The sequence below is a fragment of the Ipomoea triloba genome, chromosome 4 (genome assembly GCF_003576645.1).
Source record: "Ipomoea triloba cultivar NCNSP0323 chromosome 4, ASM357664v1".
NCBI lineage: Eukaryota > Viridiplantae > Streptophyta > Magnoliopsida > Solanales > Convolvulaceae > Ipomoea > Ipomoea triloba.
Window position 1 is genome coordinate 35,647,390 of NC_044919.1, and position 19,071 is coordinate 35,666,460.

The 19,071-nt window shown below is 33.5% G+C and overlaps 3 protein-coding genes across 3 annotated transcripts; all 3 read right to left on the minus strand.

The window, feature by feature from the left end:
- Nucleotides 1-385: 385 nt before the first annotated feature.
- Nucleotides 386-1,523, minus strand: LOC116016224 (NAC domain-containing protein 2-like). The gene is made up of 3 exons (XM_031256383.1): nt 1,349-1,523; nt 973-1,271; nt 386-856 (listed from the first exon to the last, which is right to left on the minus strand). The coding sequence occupies exons 1-3, from the start codon at nt 1,521-1,523 to the stop codon at nt 386-388; spliced, it is 945 nt and encodes a 314-aa protein (XP_031112243.1).
- Nucleotides 1,524-9,555: 8,032 nt separating this feature from the next.
- LOC116016225 (NAC transcription factor 32-like) lies at nt 9,556-10,624 on the minus strand. The gene is made up of 3 exons (XM_031256384.1): nt 10,471-10,624; nt 10,080-10,375; nt 9,556-9,975 (listed from the first exon to the last, which is right to left on the minus strand). The coding sequence occupies exons 1-3, from the start codon at nt 10,622-10,624 to the stop codon at nt 9,556-9,558; spliced, it is 870 nt and encodes a 289-aa protein (XP_031112244.1).
- Nucleotides 10,625-13,299: 2,675 nt separating this feature from the next.
- Nucleotides 13,300-17,387, minus strand: LOC116017811 (cinnamoyl-CoA reductase 1). The gene is made up of 6 exons (XM_031258452.1): nt 17,213-17,387; nt 16,136-16,305; nt 15,118-15,309; nt 14,736-14,898; nt 14,063-14,249; nt 13,300-13,681 (listed from the first exon to the last, which is right to left on the minus strand). Exons 1-6 carry the CDS (start codon nt 17,328-17,330, stop codon nt 13,525-13,527), a joined length of 987 nt encoding a protein of 328 aa, XP_031114312.1. The 5' UTR covers nt 17,331-17,387; the 3' UTR covers nt 13,300-13,524.
- Between the last annotated feature and the right edge of the window lie 1,684 nt (nt 17,388-19,071).

Below are 19,071 nucleotides of genomic sequence, written 5' to 3' on the forward strand. Positions count from 1 at the left end.
TGACATACCCATATCCAAGACTAAGAGCCTATATGATTGCCATTAGCATACCCCACTTTATTTGTCATTGAAAATTGTTCCATCTACATATTACACCTAAGTCTTTTTTTTTTTTTTTTGAGAAATGAAAATAGAAAATGTATTTATTTTTCTAATTTAAAAACAGTACATGAACAAGAATAAAAACTAAATAAATGAAAAACTCATAAATAAGAATGTTCAATACGAATTAATCTAACTAAACTAGATAGACCATTACATTAATCTAACTAATACAACTAGATAGACCATTACAATATTTCTGATAAATTACAACTTTAGATTTGATCGACAGAATGACTCATTACAGAGATCAAGTTTCACCAGTCACAATGTGAAAGATCTATCAAAGTGAGGGGGACTCTTTGTGCTGGCAGTTACCATGTTTTACATCCTTACATGTGTTTTGTGAGGCCTTTGGGTTTGGAGTTTTAACCTTTTGAGGAGAAAGAGGAGTTGGGGATTCAGCCTTTTGAACAGAAAGGAGAGTTGGGGGTTCAACATTATGGGAAGAAAGAAAATGGTCAATATCAAAATCGAAATTCTGGTTGGAGATGTTTTCTGGGATAAAAAAATCAGAGTTAATGAATTGAGGATCATTATAGGCAGGGCCATTCCCAAACACGAAGGGATCATGGAAAGTAAACATTTCATTGAGCGGTAATGAGAATTGCACCCCTTGGACCTCCTCAATTTGTTCATCTTGAGGGGGAGATTTATTTGCTTCAACAATATTATTCTCATCTTCTTTTTGTGTAGACTTCCCTACCTTGCCTGCAGCTTTTTTGTGAATTCTACACAGAACCCAATCATCCAACTAAAACAACCAAACAATTAACCACATTAATTATTATCAGTCCAATAATATAATCAAAAGAACACTGACAAATACCAAAACTAGATTAGAATTGAAGATATCTGTAATATTATTACCCTCATGGGATCAACATTATCTCCCCTGGGTTTTGGAGTTATTGTACCCTCTTCCACTGTGAACTCGTGCATAATCCAGTTTGTTTTCTCACCCTTTGGAGGTCTTCCTTCATAGTAAACTAATGTCTTTTTGTGCCCTATAACAGGGCCATCAACTCCATGTGTGATACGCTTATCAGCAGTTGTGGCTTTCCAGTACCCATCCCCAGCTGCTCTACTTGGCCTATTGCCATTTTTATACTTTCTATCCCTATGAGTGAAAAAATAAAAATCCTTTTCTCCCAGTTTTGGGTACCTTCCTGCGGATTAAACAAAGGTTTATATCATGAAAACTCATACTAAATATACATAAAAAAAAAACAAAAAAGAATAAAACCTGAAAGCTCCTCTGGACTATATTTATAGAGGTTAACTTCTTGAATTTGATTGTGAGGTAATGCACAGTTCATAATCCTCTTCTTGAGATAATGAACAATGAGTTCTTCGTCGGTAGGAAGAAATCTATAACCTGGCGGGAAACCGAAAGGAGGAAGATGGAAAGGTTGAACCATTGTTAGGGCCTGAGATGGATGGAAACTTCGAGAGAAGTTAGAATTTTACTGGTAATCCAAGATCAATGATATATATATATATATATATGATTTCACCCTAAAAGGATAATTACCCAAGATATTATCAAGATTTTGTTTTTATCATTTTACTAACTGACTGATTACAATTAGATAACCCATTTAAAATTTGAATTTAAACGGGATTGATCTCTTAATATAAAAGTATTTATTAAAAAAAAAAACTGGGGTCCCTAGGGATATATCGTGTAAAATAAACTAATAAACTAATTGAAATCAATTAATAAATAAACTAATTGAAATCAATCAATTGATCTAAATATATCGGTGATTGATCTAAATATATCGTGTTAAATAAATAAATTAATTGAAATCAATCAATTGCGTTGTAGTAACATTTGTAGACTCAAATTGAGTTATCCAAGTTGCTCGCAGGTGGGCTTAATCAATTGCATTGTAGTAATATTTGTAGGCTCAAATCGACTTACCCAGGTTGCCCGACCCTGCTCAATCCAAGTTGCTCAGTTGTCTACACATTTGATAGGCTCAAACTAGGTTGCCCACACATTTGACATGCCATGCTCAAACTAGGACTCAATTGATAGGCTCAAACCAAGTTGCCAATATTGCTAATTCCAATTGCTCTCTGACCGGGTTGCTTAGGTTAGGCTGCCCATGTTACCCATTCCCATTGCCTACATAGGTTTCCCACACATGCTCAAATCAGGCTGCCCAATGCTCTCTCACAGCTACCCAGACTCACAAACCAGAAAACCAGGCTGGTTCACAGGCTCACAACCAGGTTGAGCACGCTTCCCACAATTACCCAGCCCATGCATGCCCAAGTTATGTTGGACAGGCCAGGTACATTGTCAGTGAATAGTTCTCACAGAAAGTAAAAATCAGGTACATTGCCAATGAACAACTCTCACAGAAAGGAAAAGTCAAGTGTCAAGTACATTGTCAATAAACAACTCTCAGGGAAAAGAAAAGCGAATGAATATCTCTCACAAAAAAAAAAGTCAATGGACATCTCTCACAAAAGGAAAAGTGAATGGACAACTCCCCTAGGAAAACCAATGAAGATCTGCAGTGCAGGGGTTGCTACAAAGATACAAAATTCAAAAGCTAAAAATATAATAACATTGTGTATCCTAATATTAATTTGAATAAATATATCAAAGTATTTATCTCACCCCCTCTATCTAATTAATTTGATCTATTCTCAAGTTTTTAATATAATAGAAAACTAACAAAAGAAAATAAATGAATGTAACCCAGCCAAACATACATTTATATATCTCATCTTCTCCAACATATTATATTAGCAGAATTAATTTGATCTATTCTCAAGTTTTTAATATAATAGAAAACTAACAAAAGAAAATAAATGAATGTAATAACCCAGCCAACAAACATATATATATATATATATATATATCTCATCTTCTCCAACATTTTATATTAGCAGGTTTTGTGCGGGTACCTGAGAAAGATGCAACCCAGCCAAACAAACATATCTCATCTTCTCCGATCCTTTGCATCTTACACAATTAAGATGCATACAACTTGTAAACTTAGCTTCCCGTACTAAATAAATATACCTACATATGTATCATATGTATTTATCTGTATCTAAGTCATCGTCCATCTGACTAATGTCATCCACGGACTAATGTCATCCACCGACCAGTGCTCAGTTGGCCATAAGGATGAAGTTTGGAAACAAAGAATATAATGTCATCCACCTAGCTGTAGATGTAATTTTTTTGGGATATGAGGAAAACCCACAACCATTGACAATGCAAACAACACCGGATAGATATATTCTTGAATTGAAACCCACCGCCATTGACAGTATGAATGCAAACCGCACTGGGTAGATGTATTCTTCAATTGAAACCCACATGCATTCACAGTACATTATGAGCGAGCTGTGTAGCATTGTTCAGTTCATTTCCAAATTAAATGGCTGTGTAGCATTGTTCAGTTCATTTCCAAATTAAATGTAAGGATGGGAAGGCAACATACATTTCACCATGATACATAAGACATGCCAGAATAATAATGAGAATTGCATCTAGCTCTTTGATGATAAGAAGCATATATGGTGATGAAGACAAGAGGCATATATGCTGGGGAGACTGAACACACATTAGCGATTGCGAGATTGTTCGTAAAATTTGATGACAAGAGGTATATATAGTACGGAGACTGAACACAAGTTCAAATAGTGGTTGCGAGTCCGTAATCAGGTCATCATCCTCTATGAGGTGATGGACTTTAGTGGAGACCTGAGTTATTCAGAATTTTTTTTATGCACATTTCTCTAACTTTATCACTCAGTAGAATAAGTCAAATACTCCATAAGAGTTCTACTTCAAACTCATATCTTTAAAACTTTCTGCAAAAGTAATAAATAAAATTGCAATATAATAATTATTCCTACTCTTTACGTGCAATTGGTTGATCCATCGGGGATTTATTATATAAGCATTCTTATAAGTTTGATTAAAAACAAACAAAAAAAACAAAAATTTTCAATTTTTCCGAACTATATTCTAGACTCAATAAACTCACCCCAAATCCATTAAGAAATGAATAAAAAAAAATTGTTTCACATAGTGATGATACCATGTCTCTATGAGATTATTAGGTAGTGGTTTTAATGAAGCTAGGAGTCTATCATGCATCCATATATATCTTATACCTTTCATTACAAAGAGACATAGATTTCTCTAATCTTTTACCCAACAAATTCATCATGATAATTGTACTATACATATAAGAACTCAAATAATATTGCATTCCTTTTCAAAATATATCTCTTAATAATAATATTTAACTCTTGATGTGCTATTCTTAATAGATTTTTAAATCTATAATAGGAGTCAATTAAATTATAAATAATTAATTATTCAAATGGCGAAAAGAAGGTAAACCACCGAGAAGGTCCATAATAACATAATTCACCCTTCAATAACATAACTCGACCCCTAATGAATATGCTCATTTAATCCATGTATAATTATATATATCCATGATCGAACTTATTATTGTTTTTCCCCATTAGTAAACTCTAATATGTATTTTCAAGGCAATTACGACCATTGGCACGAAAGGCACATGAGAATTTACAGGATATGGAGTATAAAGAGTGTTAAGAAATAGAATAATGTCATAGGTAATGTAGATATTAATAGTGACGTTGCAGTTTACAAATTATGGGACGTTTTCGACGGGTAAATAAAAGCAATTTTTGATACACAGAGTACTCCTTTATTTCCTCTCCATAAATCTTTAAGCTAGCCTTCATCTTTAAAAGTGTGAGCCTTTATAAAATTGAAAAAGATAAGTTTTGAAAGCAATGTGAGACAATGTACAAAGACGAAGGCTTTTCTTTGATTGATTTTCCAACAAAGAGATCCAACATAATCCTATATCATGCCCTTCAAAGTTTGGAAAATTTTGTAAATGGAAGGGAACGAAGCTGAAGGTAAAATTGGAAAATTATTCTCTGCAGTATTTGGTTTAGGAAAGTTCAGATCAGTATGAATTTAATTTCATGATAATCAAGTAAAGTAAATTCAATCTAAATATGCAAAAAAATTTCCGAGTAACTATGAATTTACTAAATTTATTCAATTACGTAATTGTCTTTTTAACAAATATAGCAACCCTGTTTAAAAATTTGCATCCAGCTGGTATGTAGTCAGTATACTTAAGTCTTGACTAGTTTTCTATCTCAAATATAATACACAATAACAATGCATATCTCTTCTTCTCTCTCTCTCTCCCTCTCTTTTTTTTTTTTTTTTTTTTTTTTTTTAAATTTAATTTACTGTAGCTTTCACGTCTAGTTTCGTAATCTTATTCCTTGAATCTAGGTACGTGTGTGTGTATATATAAACTATCAATATTAAATTATACACAAAAATTAATTGGGCTGCCTCCCTTTCCTCTCTAAAACAAAAAGCTTTTCTCTGCTGCTCAACTTCCGCTTCCACCGCCGGCCTCCGGCCGGAGCTCTAATGGAGCTTTGAGCCGGCGGTTTTGGTCACCTTCTACGTTTACTCTCGCTCTTCTTCCGCCCCGACCACCGTCGCAGCTCCGTCCGCCTCCGACCACCGCCACAGATCTTCTTCTTCCGTTTTCTTTCCCTTTGAATAAAATAATAGTAGGTAGGTATTGGGGTTTGTGTTGGTAGTCTTGAACTCCCAACCCTACTTTGGCTTTACCACTTTTTATTTTCTCTATTATTGTGTTTTCCTCTCGTTAATTTCACGAGCTTTTTCCTCTCGTTACGTACCTTCACGAGCTTTTCATTATCATTAGCATAAATCGTTTAGTTTGGTTTCGGCAAGTGTTGATCTTATCTTGGGCGAGCAAAAAAGAATGATGATGAAGACCCAGATCTTTGATGAAGCTTTAAGCTCCTTGAAGGAACATAGCTTCCTAGTTATAAAACAGTCTGCGATTCAAGTTTTCTATAGCATAGTTAGAAAAGTTGTTTCTATGTCTGACTGTAAGGAATGGTTTACCATCGTTGATGTAAACGTTTTATGTTATGAATTAATGGAATAGCTACGTTTATCTTCAAAAAAAAAATATAAACTATCAATTATTTGTTATGTTTTTTTTTAAGTATTTGTATATATCAATGATATATCAGTGATAAAAAAAAAATTCCTAAAAAATGTTAAACAAATCAAACATCTTAATTAATTTTCTAGATACTTTAGATCAGAGTTCATTTTTTGGAAACTTGAAAAATGTTTTTTTGAAAATGATTTCTAAAAAATGACTAATTTTCTAGAAAATATTTTAATTTTTTGGTGTTTGGCTGAAGGCCAGAAAATTATCTTTTTAATTGTTTTTATAAAATAAGTCTACAAGTACATAAAATTATTACTCTAGATACATAAATTTGATTTATAAAATTAAAGTTATTACTAACTTAGGCATAAAAAAACCCCTTTTACTCACTAGGCACAAGAAGCACCTTCACTCCAATCTGTTTGCTTTGCTCAACACATGACTTTGCTGTGGTGTTGGGGGTGGAATATTAGCTGCCCTGCATGCCAAGTGCGTTTCGAAACTTCACCCTTGGGAACAATAAGTGTGAAATTGTTTCCTCTTTCTCCCTATAAAAAGGCAGCATATATTTTTTCACATCAACCCTCTTCAGACTAGCTGCAATGTAACCAGCCAAACAAACATATCTCATTTTCTCCAACATATTATATTAGCAGGTTTTGTGTGGGTACGTGAGAAAGATGCAACCCAGCCAAACAAACATATCTCATATTCTCCGATACTTTGCATCTTACACAATTAAGATGCATATATATAGTACGGAGACTGAACACACATTCGAATAGTGGTTGCGAGATTTTGACAACTAAGTTTTCAATTTTTCCTAACTATATTCTAGACTCTATAAACTCACCCCAAATCCATTAAGAAGTGAATAAATTAAAAAAAATTGTTTCACATAGTGATACCATGTCTCTATGAGATTATTAGCTAGTGGTTTTAATGAAGCTAGGAGTCTAACATGCATCCATATATATATCTTATACCTTTCATTACAAAGAGACATAGATTTCTCTAATCTTTTACCCAACAAATTCATCATGATAATTGTACTATACATATAAGAACTCAAGTAATATTGCATTCCTTTTTAGAATATATCTCTTAATAATATTTAACTCTTGATGCATGTGCTATTCTTACTAGATTTTTTAATCTATAATAGAGTTAATTAATTAAAGACCTTGTGGTCTAGTGACACCCGATGTCCTGGTTTACACTCCCACATGGATGATGGGAGTGGGTTTGAGTCTCAGTGGAGGCAACAACTATTTAATCCATGTATAATTATATCCATGATCGAACTCATTATTGTTTTTGGCACAAAAGGCACATGAGAATTTACAGGATATGGAGTATAAAGAGTGTTAAGAAATAGAATTATGACCATTGGCACAAAAGGCACATGAGAATTTACAGGATATGGAGTATAAAGAGTGTTAAGAAATAGAATAATGCCATAGGTAATGTACGTATTAATAGTGACGCTGCAGTATCTAGAAAAAATCATGCCTTTAAAATCTAGAAAGTTCTGTAAGTAAAATTTGGTTTTCTTCAGGTCGTTTGGAAACTTAGACAAATATTTTTTTTTTTGAAAATGATTTCTAGAAAATGACTAGTTTTCTAGAAAATATTTTAATTTTTTGGTGTTTGACGGAAGGTCAAAAAATTCCTTAAAAAAAAAAGTTACAAATACATAAAATCATTACTCTAGATACATAAATTTGGTTTATAAAATTAAAGTTACTAGCTTAGGTCACGACTGTTGGTGCCATTTTTATGTACTTGGAGTATTTATTTTTATTTGTACCTGGTTCCACCATGTGAGTAAGGACCCTAATCTATGGTGTAATTTGCCAATTAATATAAATGTATAATTGTTACATAACATACACAAAAAAAAAAATAAAAATTGAGATCATTTCACTAAAATTTTAAAATTTTATTACGAGACAACCGTACCACAGTTCAAGAAGGTCCCAACCCCAAAGCCCCTCCAGCCAGACAAAACATCTGAGAGGATATAAATCATGATAACTCAACTGAACATAGAGTTTAGACATTTGCTCACTGAGCATAAAAAGCCACTCACTCAAATCTGTTTGCTTTGTTCAACGCGCATGCAATAACTGTTCCAACCATAACTGGCCGGGAAAACATGAGTTTGCTGCGGGTGCTGGGAGTGGAATATTAGCTGCCCTGCATGCCAAGTGCGTTTCGAAACTTCACCCTTCGGAACAATAAGTGTGAAATTGTTTCCACCTTCTTCCTATAAAAAGGCAGCATATATTTTTTCACATCAACCCTCTTCAAGATAGCTGCAATGTAGTAGTAGGTAGGATGTTCTTCCTTCATAGGGATTGGAGTAGTAAACTAAAGTCTTTTTGTACCCTATAATGCCAATGAAATTCATGTGTGATAGGTCTATCAGCACTTGTGGCCTTCCAATATCTACTACCAGCAGCCTTATTTGGCTAGTACCATTTCTATATTTTCTATCTCTATAAGTAAAAAATACAATTCTTTTTTCTCACAGATTTGGGGTCAGTGAGATTGACCATAAATGGATAATCAGATGGTATACAGACATAAAACTCATACTACATATATGCACAAAAAACAAAAAACAATAAATCTATTAGCTCGTCCGCAGCATTGTATCTATGGAGGTTGACTTTTTTAATTTGGTTGTGAGATAATATATAGGTCATATATATAATCTTCAATTTCAGATATAAAAATTGAAGACAAAAAGCTTTGAAAGAATCAAGATCAGACCAATTATACATATAATTTTACTCTAAAAAGATAATTATTACCTAAGATATTATCAAAATTTTGTTTTTATCTTTTTATCCAACAAACTAATTAAAATTATTATTTATTAGATAACCACCTAAAATTTGAATTTTTGATCTCTTTAAAAAAGTATTTATTTAAAAATCTGGGATGTCTTCGAGTTGTGAAAAATGCTATATCTACCCCAAATTATACTCCACCAAATTTTTGATTTGATGAAAAAAAACTAATGAACAAAATTCATAGTCCACCACTTTTTATTAGGAAATCAAAACATGTCACATAATATTGAGTAAAAATTAAATGGGGTATGTATATTACTCTTTTGTTTTTAAGAGTCTTAGTTTACTAAATATATCTTGTAAAACAAATAAATAAATAAACTAATTGAAATACACCTAAACCCCCTTTTTTAGAGAAATGAAAACAGAAAATGTATTTATTTTTCTAATTTAAAAGTAGTCAATGAAGAATAAAAGTTAAATAAATGAAACACTGAGAAATTAAAGAATGTCCATTCCTCTAAAAACAAAATCCGAATCAATCTAACTAAAAAATGGCCAATATGAAAGCAATTTCTCAAAGGCCTAGCTTTTGTGTTCAGAGGAGCTATCATGATTTATATCCTTCCTGATGTTTTGTCGCGAGTCACAGGGGCTTTTAGGGTCGGGGATTCAACATTTTGGGAAGAAAGAATATGGTCAATATGAAAATCCAAAGGCTGGTTGTAGATAATCTCCGGAATAAAAGAATCAGAATCAGAGTTGATGAATTGAGCATCATCATAGATAGGGTCATTCCCAAACTCGAAGGCATTATGGAAAGTCATTTCTTTGGGCGGGAATGAGAATTTCACCTCTTGGACCTCCACACTTTCTTCATCGAATTTCACCTCTTGGACCTCCACACTTTCTTCATCATGAGGGGGAGGGGGAGGGGGAGATGTATTTGCTTCAACATTATTCTCATCTTCTTTTTGTGTACACCCTGCTCCCTTGTCTGTTTTATTGTAAATTCTACATAGAACCCAATCATCCAACTAAAACAAACAAGCAATTATTAGTCCAATAATCAAAGAACAGTGACACATGGATTAACAAAACTAGATTAGAAGAGGGTTTAGTATTAATTATCTGTAATTACCCTCATGGGATCAGCATTATCTCTCCTGGGTTTTGGAGTTTTAGCATCTTTCACTGTGTACTCATGCATAATCCAGTTTGTCTTTTCACCATTTGGAGGCTTTCCTTCATAGTAAACTAATGTCTTTTTGTAGCCTATAACACAATGAGCTCCATGTGTGATAGGCTTGTCAGCACCTGTGGCCTTCCAGTACCCATTCCCAGCAGCCCTCTTTGGCCTTGTGCCATTCCTATACTTTCTATCTCTAGGAGTGAACACATACAATTCATTTTCTCCCTGTGGTCTTGGGTACATACCTGCATTTTTAGGTCAGTGTTAATTAGTAAGATTGAACAAAATGAATAATATACAAAAACCCACCCACAAGAAACTAAGTAGAGTTTAATAAAACCTGAAAGCTCCTCCGGACTATATTTGTAGAGGTTAACTTCTTGAATGTGGTTGTAAGGTAATATACCGTTCATAATCTTCAGCTCGAGATAATAATGAATGACTTCATAATCAGAAGGAACAAATCTAACACCCGGAGGGAAAGATTGAACCATTGTTAGAGGTTGAGATGGTCAGACGGAGAAAACCCTGGAGTGAATTAAAATTAAAATTTTACTGGAGCGAATTAGAATTAAAATTACTTGTAATGCAAAATCAATGATATATATATATATATATATATAGTTTCGCTCTAAAAAGATAATTACGATAATATATTTTCAAGATTTTGTTTTTATCTTTTCCTCAACAGACTGACTATAATTATTATTTATTAGATAACTTATCAATCCCATTTAAAATTTGAATTTAAACAGCATTGATCTCTTTAAAAAAAAAAATATTTATTTAAAAAATTGAGGTTTAACTTCCTTCTGTTTCAAAGCATCTTTGTCTACTAAATATATCTTGTAAAATAAATAGACAACCGCCTTACCAAAGCATAGTTGACAGGCGGCTCGATCAACCTTTTGAAACCCTGGACTAACCTCACAGACTTATCACAGTTGATTGGTATAATAAGTAGATCACTTACAGGCTCAAACCAATCCAAGTTGTCCACAGCTCTTTTCTAAGTTGTTTATAGTCAAACTAGGCTAGGTTGCCCATTTTGCCCATAATTCAAAGGCTCAAACCAAATTACTCATGATTGACAGACTCAAACCAGATTGAACATGTTGTCTTTAGTTGGCAAGTTCAAACCAGATTGTGCATGTTACTTTTGCCCTATTGTCCACAATTGAATAGCTCAAATCAAGTTGAGCAAGTTGCTCACAGTAGGCTCAAACCAGATTGCCCATTACTATGTTGTTCATGTTGCCCATAGACCGTTCACAAGGGCGTTGTCCACATCTGAGAGGCTCATATTAGGTTGCCTAAGTTTTCCACGATTAACAGGCTCAAATCCAGTTCATGTTGCTCATTCAGTCCATATTGCTCATAATTGACTGGCTCGTTGACGAGCTTAAATAATGCCAATGAACAACTCTCATAAAAAGGGAAAAGCCAATAAACATCTCTTACTAAAAAGGAAGGCCAATAAACAGCTACTATACGCTATTAAATCCCACCAGGAGACAACCTACCAAGCTAACTGGGGCAAGTGTTGCTAGGAAGATGCAAAATAAATATACTAATATTAATTTGAATAAATATATCAAAGTATTTACAGCATCTCACCCCCTCTATCTAATTATAATTTGATCTAATCTCTATAGAACAATAACAAAAGAAAATAAATGAATGTAATATACTAAGTCTGTTCTAATGAATGCGAAGTAAGAATAACTAAGAATCTCATCCACATAATTGTAGATGTAATTTTGTTTGGATGATGAGGAAACCGCTGTCACTAGATAGAGTGCACAGGTAAATCCCCACTCCTTAACATTATGAACTAGAGAATGCAAACTGCACTGGTAGATATATTCTTGAATTGAAACCCAAACCCACAGCCATTGACGGTATAAATGCGCACTGGGTAGATGTATTCTCCAATTGAAACCCACAGCCATTGACAGTAGATTATGAGCGAACTATAATAGCATTATTCAGTTTATTAAGACATATATGCCAGAATAATCATGAGAATTGCTTCTCCTCTTTGATGAGGAGAAGCATATATATATATATATGCTGATGCTAGAAAACTGAGCGCACACGAGATAGTGCACATTCAAGTAGCGACCCATTCAAGTAGCAATTGCGAGATAATGCACATTCAAGTAGCGAGTAAATCAAAAGAGTGATCATCATCCTCTTGATGAGGTGATGTACTGTAGCAAGGTTGGGTATGTTGGGAGACCAGAGTTATAAAGTTTCTTTGTGTGCACATCTCTCTAACTTTATCACTGGTAGAATAAGTCAAATACTCCATAAGAGTTCTACTTCAAACTCATGTCTTTAAAATTTTCTACAACAAAAAATGCTATTTCCCCATTAAAATTGCAATATATAATCATTATTCTTACTCTTTAATTACGTGCAAGTCACGTAATATTTATTAAGCTTTAATCGGTTGATCCATCAAGATTAATTATATAAGCATTCACAAAAAAAAAAAAAAACAAAACAAAAAACACAAAACAAATTTTGATAACTCGAGTTTCCAATTTTGTAAGACTATATTTTAGATTCCATAAACTCCCACCAAAATCATGAGAAATGAAAACTTGAGTTATAGTAATATCATATCTCTATAAGATTATTATTTATTAGGTAGCTAGGAGTCTAGCATGCATCCAAAAGATACCTTTCATTACAAAGAGATAACACCGCAACATAAGATAATTACATAGATTTTCTCTAACATTTTACCCAACAAATTTATCATGATAGTTGTACTATGCACCTAAGAACTCAGGTAATGTTTCATTCCTTTTCAAAATATATCTCTTAATAATATTTAACTCTTGTTTTCAAAAAAAAAAAAAAATACTTAACTCTTGATGTGCTATTTTTAATAGATCTTTTTAATCCATAGTAGATTCAAGTATTTATGAATGATGTGTGTTTGAAAATATTTTTCTTGTTTGATAGTAGATTAGAATTCGAATAATTACCAATATGGTAATAAACTAGAATTGAAATAATAACCAATATGGTTATTTAGTTATGTAAGACTCTATAATTGAAATAAAAATTTTGAAAATATAAAAACAAAAAATTAAGATAATTCATCATAATATAATGACATCCAAAGCACTAATATAAAAAAATAAAAACAAAAATCTAAAAGCACTAAAATAAACACGATTTGAACCACATTTAATGACAGAGAAACAACAATCTCCTATCTTTAAACAAGTTTATTCTTGGGAGGCAATACAAATCCCAGGCTTAAACATCTTTATTCTCAAAGTTGAAAACTAGCAAGCTTTTGATGGAGGTTTTAACGAAGGTCACAAAAAGGAATTGATAATGCCATTACACTAAGCACAATCGATTACATTTATCATCACAGAGCTGCAGAGGGCACAAAAAATCCCTTCTCCTTCAAGCTTTCAACTGTTTCCTTGAGGCTTTCTTCGAGGGGAGTGAAAACAACTCCCAGACTTTTTGCTTTTTCTTTCGACACTTGGTAAGTAGGCACAAATGGCTTGTCGTCGGCACATCTGCAGGGATTAAAAGCAAATGGAATATAATTCCGATATTCAACACAAAGCTGAAACTACTCTCGCTATCTGTTGCATTTCTTTGGCAAATCAAATTGCTAACTAAAAGTTTACTTGCAAGAACGAGCATGGAATATAATGGCGTAATCAGGAAATAAAACGGGACAATCAAAACTATGCACAAGCAAACACTAATAATTTCTCTGGATCACTCATCCCCAGGCCAGCTCCATTGAAGAATGTTTGTACTTGCAATATTTCCTTTCATATGCATGTGCAGAATACGTTATTCACATAAATGGAATTATCATGCAGAACTCGCATTTTTCAAAATTTAAATACCCTGCTAATTTAAGTGATAATGCTCATAGGGGAACTTACTTTTCCGGAAGTCTCAGAGTGGGATAAAGTTCATGTAATTTCTTGACTACCTCAGAGTTGTGTGCAACTCTCTCAACCATACAATATCTTCCATTAGCTGAAGGATTCTCTAGTGCTAGAATATGTGCATTGGCAACATCTTTGACATTGATCCAGCCAAAGGAAGCATTGGAATATGTTTCTGCACCTGCATTAAGGAAATTTCATTTCAAGTGAATTCAATACACTAAAGAATAAAATTATGCAAGGGAACAAGAAAACAAGCAAATCAAACAACTTCAGATCATATTGTTTCTGAACAATGCAACATTATAATGCACATTCTTAAAATAAGACAACGATTCAGAAACGTGAGTTAATTGTACCCGCACTGCCAAGTACCTTGTGGTCTGATGGCATCACTGTTACCATTCCAAATAGAAGGTCACAGGTTAAGGATGCTGGCATAATCATATTGAACAGATACTATGGATAGGTTAGATTGTAGTCACACACACACACACACACACACACAAAAACCTGTACCCAAACTTGTGTTAATATTCACACAATGTAGACCAATCAAAATTGAAAAGGATCTTTATACTGGATTTTTCAATAATGATGTTTCAAGCCTCAAATGAAAAACTGCATGAATAAAGATAACCAGACTGTACACAAGGTTAGGACATACCATTTATCAGGTTCAAGATTGCACCAGAGCTTGTATTCAATGTTGGCTGCAAAAGAGGACCAATAACCATTGCTGGGTTTATTGTAACCATATTAATACCTTTCTCCTTCACAAATTTCCAAGCAGCATCCTCAGCCAATGTCTTTGAAAGAACATACCACATCTGGTAAAGAATAAAACAATGAAAGAGGGACAAGAATGGTAAGAACAAATGAGCAACATTCTCAGCTTTTCTTTAACTTCTTTCCTTCGGTTGCCAAAAACTAAAAAAATTGCATTGTCTGGAAGGTTCAATAGGCAAAATAACAGACAACAAAACAATCAACTTGCTTATTTATCTTCCTTATAAAGGTGCTTAGAAGATACGGAGTAATAGATATACCTTCATTTCTCTGCAAAAGTCAGCACCTGACCACCAAGTCTCATCAACTACCACCTCAGGGGTCCGAGGTTTACCATTATAGGCAACTGCAGCAATAGAAGACGTCACAACCACTTTCTGGACAGATGGTGTTTTTGCACATGAACCAAGAACATTGAGTGTTCCCTTTACTGCTGGATCAATTAATTCGGCCTGAGACAAAAGTGGGCTCAGTGGCAATTTTGAGACATAAATCAGCAATAGTTACCTTAGTATACAGCCAAATACACTTCATATTAGAGATTATTATTATGTCATTTCGCTTATAACTCAACCACCTGTTCAGAATATCAGGTAGCTAGAGTTTCTTGAAAGAACATGAAAAGGCTTTAAGAAATGAAATCATGTGGATAATTGGTATCTACAGACTACAGGATATATATGGAGACAAATTGACAGATTTGCTACAAAATCTAAAATCATTGCCTGCTCCACCAAATGTCCAGATTACAACTGAAGTTTCCATACCTTAGCATATTATTTTTGACAAAACCAGAATTATTTTATTAGGGGGATCAAAGGCAGTATAACTCTAAAGTTAAGCTTTGAGCTTCCAAAATACCAATAACCAATCCATATATCTATATAGTTTTGTTTAGTTTCTTTACACTATATATAATAATATAAATCACCACAAGGAAGATCATTTCATACTCCAGTTTAATGTGATTAATAATTACTGAAGCTGGATTTCAAATTTGACCAAGGGACTTCCTATTCTATCACTAGTGTTTTTTTAGTCATTTGCTACCAATATAATAAACTTAGCCACTTGATGAATCTATCAGTTCAGCATGAATTCCTTCCATAGTCAATTAGCACAAGAAAATGAAATTTACAATGGCTAGTCACTAATAGCATATTACTGAGAACTAAGTTTATATCATAATCTTAGGAATTATTTCAGGAAAAGAAGAACATTATACTGTGTTTAATGACCTACTTTTGGAAACAAAATTAACAATTACATGAAATTCACCTGTGGGTCAGTGACGGCGTGATAAAAAGGCGAGGCTGTATGAAATACACCTTCACACCCTTCAACCACAGAATCAAATGAGCCTTCTTCCAATAAATCTGCCTTGAATAAGTGAAGTCTCTCCTTAGCTCCCTCAAGGGAAAGTAAGTGTTCCGTCTTCTTTGGGTCATCTGCACGGGAATTTAATATGAATTTGCTATGCAACTCTTGTTTAAAACCTGTTACTAAGGAATACAGCACAAAGGGGTAGTTCAATTAAACTTCAAAATCAGTTTAGGATTTTAGATACAAAGAACTTTCTCCATGATACCATCCAATAGTTAGCAATGCATTAAACACTCCAATAGTTTAGACTCTCAACACCACTGCAAATTTTTGGACTAAACCTCTCCTACTTGCATTAAGATTGTTTTTTACCATCTTATAGTAAACAAATTATAGTTGTGCAATTCTCCATTATCACTTAACCATGTAGTTCAAGCTTCTTCTAAATAAGATCCCCACTCCTTGTCCTAGGTAGTGTGTGAGCAACCTCTCAAAGTGAGGGGCTTCACGCAGTGAGCAAAGGTCTAGCATCATCTGTGTTTAGTTAAGTTACCATGACTTACATATCATCTGTGTTTAGTTGAGCAAAGGATGTGTTTAGTTGAGCAAAGGATGTTTTGTGGAGCCGGGGCGTGGCGCTTAGGTTTGGGATTCAATTTTTTAGGAGAAGAAAAGGTACTGTACCATTGTTATAAGTCAAGGTGATGGCAAATAAGCAGAAGTGAAATATACTATCAATTTTAGAAAAAAATCATTAAACTATTTTAAGATATAAACAACTAATAACCAAAAATAGAAATAAAAATAAAAAGGAGAACAACGGTTACGAAATCATTCAAAAACTGTGAGCACACGAACATAATCAAATTGAAATTGGGATGAAAGGGAAATCATTTACAACTAACAAGTTCATCTACCAAAACTAAAATCTTAAACGGAAAAAAAGACCCTAAACCACAATTTCTCAACTGAAATGAAAGATTGCGACATATATAAAGAAAAAAAGAAGCAGAGAGAGAGAAGAGAAGAGACCGGGATAGCGAACAGTGGCCTTGACGATGTAGCCACGTTGAAGCAAGAACTTGACTATCCAGGAGGCTATGTATCCTGAAGCTCCGGTCACGCACACAGTCTTCATTGCCATGCTCATTCTCCTTCTTCTTCGCCACTCACTCTTATTAGGTTCAGTAGAGTGCGTCGTCTCCCATATATGTATTTATACCCATTTATTTACTCTGTTCATCCCATTTTTTTGTCTTTAATTTATTTGTACTCTTATTCCGTTATTAAAAATAGAAAGAAAAAAATTAAATGAGTAAAAATTTCTAACGTAAGCGCATTCGCAATGCTCTTGTGTTTTTTCAACGCTTTTAGGTATAATCTATTTTCATTAGGAGTAATTCAAACTTTTCTAATCTATCTATATCTATCTATAATCACAAAAGCCAATTCGAACACAAAAACAAGGTATATAATTTTAGGTATAAATAGGCTTACTATACATTTTTTGTTTTTTTTTTTTTGTTCAAGATGATAAAAATTAATAATTCGCATTCATCCAATTTGTATTTGATTGGGTTGAGTGATTATAATTATAATTATTAGGGCAAATCACTACTTTCAATTCTTTATTTATTGACAGACTCTTGATTTTTAATTTTATTATAGTGATTGGGTTTGAATTGATTGTGGATGATGTAAAAGAATTAGCAACTTTGATAGATGATGTCAAATTCGGTTTTGTTCGGCGATCTGCGAACTATGCTACTCACTTTGTTGCTAGGGCTGTCTTTTTTGAATCAGGTTGCGGGGAGTGGTTTGATACTCCTCTTGATTTTCTTGTGGACTATCTAATATCTAATTTAATGAATTAAGTTTTTCCTTTCAAAAAGAAAAAAAATTCAATCCTTCAATTACTTTAACGTTGGCAGTTATTCTATGAAACTGCCATTTAATGCAACCGGCAATTTACTTTGAGCTGTATTAAATGGGCTTCTTCTTATCCTTTCTTTATTGCTGCTACGCTTGGGCTTTATTATTAATTTCGTATCGACATATAGGCCTAGTATGCCCAACCCAACAAGGAGTTATGCATAAAGGTGTCAAAGTGGGTTAAACCGTTAAAGCTCACAAATCAATCTAAAATCACCCATTGAATCGGTTGTTATACTTATGCCCTTTGTTCAACATTTTTAAACTCTATGTTCATAATTTCAGAATTTTATGTTCACAATTTCAGAACTCTATATTAAATAGTATAACACAATTTTTGAATTTATATAACAAAATTGTTAATATAGAGTTTAAAAATTGTGAATATTGAATAATATTAAGATCTAAAATTGTGAATAGAACTCTAAAGTTGTGAATATAAAGTCCTGAAATTATGAACATAGAGTTTTAAATTTGTGTAAATGGAACTGGGTTCACCTTAGCATAATTTTCCGGAATGAATTAACATGTTAAGACCGAAAATTTTTAGTCAATGAAGAAGGCCTTGCAATAAGTTTCACACGTTCACAGCAGCCCAGGTACTCTCAGCGACATATCTGATTGTATTGCACCTACTATTCTGAAGGTCAAAATGACTACCTAATTCAGAAATTTTCCCATGACGAAATAAAGTCCGCTATCTTTAGTATGCATCCCGATAAATCGCCCGGACCCGATGGCCTAAACGCGGGGTTTTTCCAAAACTTCTGGGATATTGTAGGTTGTGATATTGTCTGCCTCTGCAACGAATTTATTTCTACAGGCTGTTTACCTACAGACTTAAATCGCACATTGATCACTTTGATTCCAAAAAAATCAAAACCTGAATCAATGGGGGATTTGAGACCTATTGCCCTGTGTAATGTAGTCTATAAAATTCTTGCAAAAGCTTTAGCCAA

Excerpts from the sequence above, each read along its gene's own strand:
- LOC116016224 (XM_031256383.1), bottom strand. The coding sequence starts at position 1,523 with ATGGTTCAACCTTTCCATCTTCCTCCTTTCGGTTTCCCGCCAGGTTAT. Across the intron at positions 1,272-1,348 it reads TAGTCCAGAGGAGCTTTCAG|GAAGGTACCCAAAACTGGGA; the intron begins GTTTTATTCTTT and ends TTTAATCCGCAG. Across the intron at positions 857-972 it reads ATAATGTTGATCCCATGAGG|TTGGATGATTGGGTTCTGTG; the intron begins GTAATAATATTA and ends TGGTTGTTTTAG.
- LOC116016225 (XM_031256384.1), bottom strand. The coding sequence starts at position 10,624 with ATGGTTCAATCTTTCCCTCCGGGTGTTAGATTTGTTCCTTCTGATTAT. Across the intron at positions 10,376-10,470 it reads TAGTCCGGAGGAGCTTTCAG|GTATGTACCCAAGACCACAG; the intron begins GTTTTATTAAAC and ends CTAAAAATGCAG. Across the intron at positions 9,976-10,079 it reads ATAATGCTGATCCCATGAGG|TTGGATGATTGGGTTCTATG; the intron begins GTAATTACAGAT and ends TGTTTGTTTTAG.
- LOC116017811 (XM_031258452.1), bottom strand. The coding sequence starts at position 17,330 with ATGAGCATGGCAATGAAGACTGTGTGCGTGACCGGAGCTTCAGGATAC. Across the intron at positions 14,899-15,117 it reads ACTTTTGCAGAGAAATGAAG|ATGTGGTATGTTCTTTCAAA; the intron begins GTATATCTATTA and ends ATTCTTTACCAG. Across the intron at positions 14,250-14,735 it reads AATCTTGAACCTGATAAATG|GTGCAGAAACATATTCCAAT; the intron begins GTATGTCCTAAC and ends TCCTTAATGCAG.